General features: G+C 40.2%; 1 protein-coding gene across 1 annotated transcript; it reads left to right on the forward strand.

Annotated features, from left to right (window-relative positions):
• Positions 1-219: 219 nt before the first annotated feature.
• On the forward strand, positions 220-6442 carry epm2a (EPM2A glucan phosphatase, laforin). Its single transcript, XM_031875540.1, has 2 exons — positions 220-1757; positions 2622-6442. The coding sequence occupies exons 1-2, from the start codon at positions 1481-1483 to the stop codon at positions 2903-2905; spliced, it is 561 nt and encodes a 186-aa protein (XP_031731400.1). The 5' UTR covers positions 220-1480; the 3' UTR covers positions 2906-6442.
• The last annotated feature ends 3898 nt before the right edge of the window (positions 6443-10340 follow it).

Genomic DNA, 10340 nt, shown 5'->3' on the forward strand with positions numbered 1-10340 from the left:
TAAAACATTACAAAAGCAGTCAGATATGTTTTATACTATGCGTTCAGAATTATTGGACATTTGCACTTTCCAGTAACAAAAGAAAGCCCTAAACCTGCAAACTGTCAAAGTACTCTCCTTGTAGCCTGTAGCAAGTGAATGAATTTCCATGCTGAAGTGTGATTGCTTCTTGAACCACACAGAGGGCTGATCAGCTCCTCCTCCCTTATCTTCCTTACCGTTTTCAAACATAACCAATCTCCTTTAGTAAGTTCTCAGTCCAAGTTTGAATTCTGCGTTGTTGTGATACTAGATCAGTTAGAGCAACTTCTTCTGCTGCTGACATGACTGTCGTGCTAAAAGGATGGGGCAGTCATGTCACACTGCCCTCTCTTGATGGAAGTTGTCACTCTCTCACAGGGCAGACAAAGCTGCAATCACCCTCTTAGGCCGGCTCACTCCTTTGTTTTTTGACCTTGCTCTCTCCCATTCAGTTATAAATGCTGTCTGTCACTTGAAAATCATTGTCATGTTATCATGTGTAAAGCTTCCAGGCTCAATAGTTGAATAAAAATCCCTCTATGCTTCAGTCAAAATAGAGCTAAACTTTTATCAGAGAATTTAAAAAGGGATCCTCAAAACATAATTTGTTGTTCAAACACTTTTTTGCAATCTGTCTGGCATTGATTCTGCACGTTTTTGTAGGTTTTGAGAATCCAGATTTATTTTCAGCACCCTATTTTTAAAAGTTTCCAGAAATGTACGACTGGGAAAGCAAACACTAGGGAGGGCAATGTCTGTTGAGTCAGTCAGTCAGTCCACCACTTCGATCCATACTGCAATATCTCCGCAACTGTTACGTGGATTGTGAAATTTGGAGCAGATATCTATGATGCCCAGAGGATGAATGTCTGTCTTTGGTCCTTCATCCACTGACAACAACAACAACAGTCTCCCACCATGTCTGACTGTTTTATGCACCGTTACACCACCCCTCTGATGTGCCTGCCTCACAGACTATAAACACACATCTGTGACACATGAGCAGTGGTGATGTAATTTACTCAATATCTGGGGGATATCTGCAATCCCCTTAACTCACCGTCTAGCAGGTGCCTGGTCTCTCATGCTGGTATTTAGAGAGGAAGCTTGAAGGTTATTTCACCCTTTTTGCAATGAGCTTTACTTTTGAACTGAACAAGAGTCAATTTATAAAATAAACTTATACAACTGAACACCAGAGACAAAACAGACATCCTTTCCAAAAAGTATATCCCTACATCGTTGGGTTAGCAAAGAACCATCTACTAGAAGAGCACTAAATGGAGTCAATAAAAACATCACTCTACACTACTCTTGAAAAGCATATCCATTCTGATCCTGTGTTATCTGATAATATCCACCTGTACATTACCTTGCCTTTCTTTTATTGTGTAGTCAGTCATTTCACAAGCTCCACTGGTTCAGCATGTGTAACAACATAATAATGACATAAACAGAAATGGTGAATGCATCTCTGTTTACTGCCCCCAGGGTGCTGCCACATATTTGGCTGGGCAGCTGCCCTCGACAGGTGGAACACGTGACTATAAAGATGAAGCATGAATTGGGGATTACTGCAGTGATGAACTTCCAGACAGAGTGTGATGTGGTGAACAACTCCGAAGGCTGCAGGCGCAACCTTGGAGAAGCCATGACCCCCGAGACCATGATGCATTTGTACAAAGACTGTGGCCTGGTGTACGTGTGGATACCCACACCTGACATGAGCACTGAGGGTAAGGAGAATTCTGGGGACATAGAAGAATAAATACATAATAATAACAGTATTTAGTCAAGTCCAAGTTGAAAGAATCTGTGATAATTGATGGTATTATAGCCTACTATGGCCACTGATCACCTTCCATGTGTTTCCTTTAACCAGAATGTTACACTATAGTATCTCATGTGTTGTGTAAGTCACAAAAGAAGTGCCACATATACTTCTACAGTGAAATTAAGTAAAGAAAGAATGCCCTTGGTAAACCAAAGTCTAAACAAATTTACCCGAGATAGAGATCCTACTACTTGTAGTTTATTCCTGACATGTGATATTTTACTCGAGATCCAGCAACCTGCACAAGGATTGTGATAAATGTACATTTTAAGTATGCATGGGGTGGCTTGAAGCAAACAACTGCCGACAGTCCTTTATGGGATATTTAAGTGTCTTCTCCAAAGGTGATGCAAAGTATTAAACATTGTAGTTAATCCATACAGGTCACGGTATGTTTAAGAATAAGTCTGACAATATTCTATATTGTTCTTATCAATACCATTTAAACAATACCAAAACCAACAATGAATTGATCCTACTAAGTATTATCTGTGTATCTAAAGCCTAATGTTTGTTAATAAAAAGCTATGCTGCCCAGGAAAAAAACTAAAAACATACACTTGTGATTAGTTTGTAAAGATTGAATTCAGTAGGAATGAATGGGCTAGGGGCTGAATGCCACAAACAAGAGTAAGGAAATGTCAAAGTATAGAGACGAACTAACACATTGTCAGTTTTGTTCTTGTATTTATTGTGATGAGAAAGACATAAAATGTCGCGAGCCTTTCCCTCTAAATGTATTGTGTGTTATTTTCTTCTTCTGCAGGTCGGATCCGGATGCTTCCCCAGGCTGTATTTTTGCTTCACGGCCTCTTGGAGAATGGTCACACTGTGTATGTTCACTGTAACGCTGGAGTAGGCAGGTCGACGGCAGCTGTGTGTGGCCTGCTCATGTACGTCCTTGGCTGGAGCCTGAGGAAGGTGCAGTACTTCGTCTCAGCCAGGAGGCCGGCAGTGTACATAGATGAGGAGGCTTTAGTCCAGGCTCAGGCAGATTTCATTCAGAAGTTTGGACAACTACGATCATCCATCTCTTACCCAGATACATGACAGTTGAGTTTCCTTACACTGAAGTCTTCAACATTGAAGCATTGAATTTACAGTTATGGAAAGCTCCACTGGACTGGACTAGCGGAAACTAGAATGATTTCTGAAAAGAGAATACTCTATAGTCAGCACCAAAAGGTGAAATAACCTCAAGCAAGAAAATGAACTTAAAAAATGAGCCACTTCAGCTGAGTGGCTTTCAAAATCTGGTAGATCCCAAAGTATCTGAAGAGAGTTCTGCTGGCTGACAGCATAAATGTTCCAAACTATTAATCCTGCTGTGATGTTCTAGCTTGTAACTTCAGGAATTACCTTCTACCATTTAACATAAACAGTTGCATATTGTGCACTTGGAGTCAGCTTCAGGACACTCTAGTAGTGCTCAGTAAAGGTCTGCAGGGGTGTTTCTTTTAGTCTTTTTTGTACTGATCAATTCAGAGAAGGCAATTTTAGTTTATGTGTTGAACAGCAATGAATGAGAATTAAAACAGCAAAAAAAAAGTATCGCTGTACTACCTTTACCGTTTGATCTCATCCAACAGGCTGTGCTCCTCGGTAAAGGATTTTTTTCCACAGTTGCTAATGCATGGTTATGCATCAATTATTTTTTCTTACTGCCGCATGAACATGGCACTCCTTGCCAAAGCAACAAATCAATTCCTAAAACCAAAATAACGATAATGCCTATCCCTCTCTGTCAGAGAGGTATTCAGCTCCCACACATTGAAGAATACAGCTCCGCCCCATCTCTCCCAGAGAGCTTGGTAGCATTTCATCTTTATTTATTAATCCGACAGATGCTATTCCGACCCATCTCCTAAATAACGAAAACAACATCACTGCCAGACCATTTTAATGCATACACAATTAGACTTTATTGGAATACTGTTTGTCAATTTTGAACGTCTGCCTACACTCCTACTGACGATATATTGCTTTTTTTTAAGTTCCTTTTTTTTGTTACCTGTCCCGGATTTAAGAAAGTTAGTAGATTTGAAAGGATGAAAGACTTCTCCTCAAGCACAAGTCTTACATTTCAGTGAGTCCCTCCAGACACCTTCTGAAGGTGTCAGTGGGGATGGGTGGGTGGATTGAACCATGCATGTGTACTAGCGGAAGCAAATCATTGTGGATTTTTAATATGTTCAAAGACTATTCACTAAAATATGATTCCTAAGTGAGTAACATGCTTTTCTTTTTTTCTTTTGAAGCAGCAGAGTGTTTACTGGTTTTAGGAAAAGTATGTCTGTGTATACAATGGATGTATAAAGAGAACTGGATACAGTGTTGGACGCGGCAATCCGTGTATTTCCCATGAAAGCTGCTGGGGTTTATCACTGAATGGATGCCCATGTAATTGGTAAACATGTTGCATTTATTCCACTGGGTTGTTGTCAGTGATTGATGTTGGAAAGTATTTGTAGTCCATATGATTTCCGGGATCTGCCAATCACCTATACCGGTTCCCCCGGATCCTTGCTTTCACATTAAAGTAAGCGTTAGAGAGAATTTGCAACTGTCAAAGAGATGGCTTTTTATGGTGCAGATGAAGCCACAAATATTTCGAAAGTACCGTTTATTCCAGAATGTGCCAGGAGGATATACTGTGTACTTGTTTTGAGCCTATTGTTTTGGCATGCAATGTCCCTGCAAGCCATCAGCTTGTATGTATTCCTATTGCTTCTTCTATTAGTGTATTTTAACAGGTAATGTTAATTTTCTATACATGCTATGCAGTTTCAAATGCTCTTTGTCAGAGTGTTCCAAGTGGCAAATTTAAATCAGTACAAGTTCATGACAGTGCCACAGCCTGTTATCAGCCACGACAAAAACAAAATAATAGAGCTGTGAATCTACAGAAAGTCTGAAATGGCAAATCGCACCAGCTGTGACAATTGTATCATCATTTCTACAGCAGCAGTGGGAATACTGCCCATCAGTGTATCGAAGACAGCAAGTACGCCGGACAGCTGATCCCTGGTGGCCTCTGGGTTAGCACTGTACTCTCCATCTGCTTGTTGACTAGAAAAGTCTATTGTACATGAGAACTATACTTAGGGTAACTTCCCTAACCAAGTTCATAGCCTGCTCCATGGCACCGCTGGTGTTGCATGCACATAATTGAGAAACATCACATGTGCAGTGCAGACACGTTTTATCCTTGTCAAAAATACATTGATGCCAATGAAATTCTGCGTAATTCAGCCACATAATCAAGTAGTTTAGTTACACTCAGACTACAAAAGCAATGACCACATACCTAATATAAAGAATAAAGCAAGTTGAGTGGGTGCACCATAGAATTGCAACACTGGATCCTTGTGACATTTCCATCAGGGCTGAAAAGAACCACACTGAAAAGGTCAAAGTTATAAGATGAAAACACGGACAACTCCCAGACCGGAACAACGTCGTGGTAGCGATCTATCAATCAAGGAATCCCCGCCCTAAAGTATAACCTGCTTTATTATCTATTTTGCTCTAAATTGGTCCATAATTTGCGAAATGAAAACCGTGCTGTATTGGAGAAGACGTGAAAGATTCAAGCCATGGGTGAAGATACTCAGATGGGGGGGGCGGTATATTCTCATGAGCCTGCATGTGACATAGGGAGGGGAGCCAAACCTGAATGAGTCATTTAATCAAGTTTCCTAATCTAAGCAGCCCCACAGTTTGTGGGTTGGTAGGCACTCCAGATACCCAAATGGTTGTGCACAAGCACCAAAAAAGTAATTCTTTTTCATGATATGTCCCCTTTAAATTCAGTGTACGAGATATTACAGGATTTATTTGTTGCAGCAGACAGCACATATACACTGTGCAGAGATATTACAGAGTGCAGGTAGACGACACAATTCAAACTTAGTACAGAAGTATATCACTCTACGTAAGATACATTTTCTATTTGTACGGTTGTATTTATTCTCAACCATTGCCTCATTTCATCCAACAGTTTGGTAACAAACCTGTTTCCAGTAACAAGCCAGACACTCAGTCCACGTCTTGCAAAGGGCTCATTAAATGTTCCTCTGCTTTATTTTGCATATCTGCAAGATGGATGAGCTGAGCTATTTAAAGTCAGTACGGCACATTCATAAGAAGTCTTTATTTGTTTATTTTCTGTAATAGATATTATCTAAACTTAGCCAGACAGTTTATTTCAGGTTTGGAGAGTGAATTGTGTTTTGTCCAATAAGCCTGTGGTCTACTAAGATGCATGATGATGATTTTGAACATGAACTCTGCCCTTTGAAACGTTTGCCATCCGTCTTCCATGCAGTTCTATTAGCTAGAACAGTCTGCACTAGGCATGCATTCATCAGAGAGAGTTAAAGCCTTTTTCACCTGCAAAGACAGTCACACAAATGATTTAGGGTGTATTCATCAACATCAGTCAAGGCACCATTGGTCAATTTACTTAATAGTTTCCATGTCCATCCATACCATTTGCATGGTGTGGCTTAAGAATGGGCCTGAGCCATCTGTGGCTGAAACAATAGATCGGCCATGTCCATATGAAATTAAAGTAGTTTGCCTTTTTTTGCGTGTGTGTGTGTGTGTGCATAATTTTGTCTCGTCTCTTCATCAGGCTACACCAATAAGCATGACTCGTTAAATACACACCTTGTGTACACTGTTAGCTTGAATATTTACATCTTACTTTAAAGCAAGGGATCTCTATCTGTCTGTCTTTCTGTGTGTTCTTTGCATATTTCGAGAAAATAAAAATAAGTCCGCTAAGCCAGGCCATCTGTCCCTCGGCTGTGTTTGAAATATTAGCATGATTTTACCAGCCGACTGTTTACACCATGGGTTCATGGAAACATGCAAAGCAGCGGCAGCAGACACATGTCAATGTGACCGACCAAAACATTGGAAATATCAAACTGAAAGCCCGCCGGTTTAGGCACAGCTCCAATTAAAATCTAATAAAGTGACACATTAACAACCTTTATAAATAGTACTCACAACTTTATTTCTGAAGTAAAACTATTAACAGTCAAAGTCAGAGTGAAAGAGAGGAATTATCAGCACAATTGCATACATTTATTTACAGTAATGTCTGTTGAAAAAGCTAAACGTAGCCAAGAGATTGACTCAACCAGAGAATCGTTTGTATGAGTATTGACAAGATTATTCTTTATCGTGGAAAGATTGCTTATACTCTCATTACATGCATGTTTGAGGTTATTTACAGTAAAGGCACCAGACTGTCGTTCCCTGTTGCTAGACTGCAAGGAGATTTATAATTTCAAGACACAACAGCATGCAATTTACTGTGGATGGTTGTTTGTGGTTGTGATGACTGCCTCCATTTATGATACTGAATCACTGAAGTCAATTTAAGCACATTACTGTTCATCACAGTTGGAAGAGTGGTGGGCGAGGGAAAATGAGAAATGGATAAAGTAAGTAATTTGCTTTGACAAACCAACACCTGACTGTTGGTCTCATTCACTGTGCAACTGTGCCAACTAGCTTCCTGCAAAATCCATTCTTGCTGTCAATACCTCTGTTGTTCTCTCCATCTTCCACATCGGCACTGCCATTGATCAGCGTCAGCAGGACAGATTCTGATATGAAAAACGGAGGGGGGGGTATAAAGCTTGGGTACCACAGTGAATAGAATGTTGGTGTGTCACAGGGGAAAACACGAGAGTGAAAGGAGTGTGTGCTGTGTACAAACCCTGATCAAAATACTGATGTCGTTATGCAAACTCTGTCATGAATGCGACTACAACACTTCACAGGTAGATGCTATAGGTTCACTGACCTTGGACTTGGCCAATAGAGATATATCCCAAATCAATAAATTCCATCTGTTACCTGGGGCTCTGGTCTGGGTCTGTGGACACTGTCCTGTCTGGCTCTGTATTTCACTCCTTTTCTATATCTCATTTCTCACATTGGAAATCAAGCAATGATCTTGAGTCACACAGAGGTTGAAGAAAACATTTGAGTAATCGGCATACAATTTATTAGCTTGAAACTATAGTTACTAGTTAACTAACTATATTCTGATTAAATCTATATTTGTTAACATTATTAGTTCCTCACTAAAAGAATCACAGAAAGAAATGTATACATCTATATACATACAGAAAACGATGTCTGTTGAATTTTGTGTAAAATTATAAAATGTTTAAAACCCTTTATTTTTACAAAGACAAATGGAGCATTATAAAAATGACCATTATAGTGGTTTTGTTTGTTTTGGCTCATTAAATACAAACTTCTACTTGCTCTTCATGACAGCAAACGCTTATGACGGTTATTCTTGTGGGCAATAATCATGCAAGTTTGCTGCAAACTCCAAATATAGGTCGGCAGCGCCACAAATCAAGTGGGTTTAAGTTTTGATTTCTTTAATCAATATAATTGCATTGTTTTTTTCATATTCTAATCAGACTTAAAGGCTTTTGATTAGAATATTAATACAAATTTGGATCCCTGAAACTTTTTTGCATACATTTTTTATGATGCTCTCTCTTGCTCTTTGTGTGTGAGAAAGAAAGATGCAGAGCCTTATTTCTGTGCTTTGCTCCAGATTTACAGCATAATAAACGTGAGCCCAAGATGGCCTAAAACAGTCTCATTAAACCTTTGGTGGTGGTCACATTCAGAGCAGATTCTCACTTCATCTAAATCTAGTGGAGGATAGGCATATTTGACAGTTTGACAAAACAATCACTCAGTTGTCAACGCTTTCAAAATCATGTCTAGTGCTTTCTCCTTTCAGTTCATTTTTTGAAATTGTCTCCTGATCCGCTAATCCATCAGATGGCTTTTGCAGTAAACAGTGGTGATATGTTGAGCAATCAGATGTTTTCATCTGAAACGTATGAGTGTCTTTACAAACTGTTTGTATTCAGATTTGTAATCCCGCTTGAACTAAACAAGACTGGACAGGTATACATTACTTTATGAAAGGAGTTTGTTCGAAGACGTTTTTAGCACATAATTAAGCCGGCTAGCTTTCAGAGAGAGACAATAGAGATTGTGTGATCATGCATGATATGTGGGCCTGCCTCCCTTGTTTCTTTCCCCCTGCCTGAATCCGTGATGCCAGATGCCAAAGCTGACAGCTCAGTTAACATGGTAATCATGAGATCAATGAGCACTAAATGGATCCAATGAAAGACATGTCCATCATTTTAGCATAGCGTGACTCTGCAGGGGAAAAGGCTGCCATGCGATATGTGTTTTACATACACTTTTATTCTTTTATAAATACTAGGGGTGGAACGGTACGTCTATTCGTACCATCCATTGGGTTATCTATGCGTTTTCTGTTCGGTACGACCAGCAATTCAAACTCTCGAAATAGCTTATCAATGTCTACTCCTCTCAGGCACGGAAAATTAAAATTCTGGAGCTTTTCCCCCTGAAAAGTTCGGCAGCTCACCAGTTATTGTCAGCACTAGCATGCTAGTCGGCTTAGCCCGGTTAGCTGGGTTAGTCAAGCTCATATGATTTGTGTCAAACTGTATACTGTTCAGCTCCAGTCAGGTATATCTGTGGATACACTCCAAACATTTAATTTGGGAACGCATCACCCAAATGTGTCAATTAGCGGAACAAGATAAAAAAAAATTCTTGGGAAGTCTTTCTCCCCGCAGCGTTCAGGCAGCCTCCTACAGCAGATTCAGACCACACCAAAAGTAATAACAAATGCTATAGTGTGTTTATAGCTGCCTATATGTGACCACATTTGATCAAACACAATACAGAATAAAAGCATTTGATACAGCTGCAGAACAGTTCAAGAATTATTAACAGGTCAGAGTCTTATTGCTGCTGTCTTTGCCAGGGCTCCCTTGGGGAAGAGATGTTCTAATCCCAATGGGATTACCTGGTTGAATAAAGGTTTAATATTAATAAAAACTGTTAATTGTTTAGCTGTGACTATATTTTAAGGATTTGGAACTTTTTGTAGATTGTCGGGCAGAGGCTGCAGCCGTGACCCAGCCCATCCCCCCTCCCTAGACCTCTGCCGGTCCCAGCCCAAGTCCTTTCACGTGAGCAGCAGGGAAGATGAGGCAGGAGAGGGTAAAAGAGTGTCACAGGGCTATTACCTATATATTGGCAAAGGCCTGGACCTCTTCTCAACGGTGGAGTCAAAGGGATTTAGGTGACAACTTATAAGTCTGTCAGTGTATATTGAATTGTTTCATACATAGTTATTAATATTATGCCTGAGTTGTCCATGATCACAGAGACCCAGAAGGCCACTGGGGGAAGGGAGGAGACCTGAAATGGGTTGACAAGTAACAGAGCATGACTCTAACCCGCCTCGTCACCCTCACAGTGTTTCACATGGACTCCCTGCCAGAGCAGACAACATTTACTACAGAGCAGGGAACAACCCGGCACAGATGGACTGGAGTCCAACACACACACACACACACACACACACACACACACACACACACACACA

Source organism: Anarrhichthys ocellatus, unplaced genomic scaffold (genome assembly GCF_004355925.1).
Source record: "Anarrhichthys ocellatus isolate YVR2014 unplaced genomic scaffold, GSC_Weel_1.0 scaffold91, whole genome shotgun sequence".
Classification (NCBI taxonomy): domain Eukaryota; kingdom Metazoa; phylum Chordata; class Actinopteri; order Perciformes; family Anarhichadidae; genus Anarrhichthys; species Anarrhichthys ocellatus.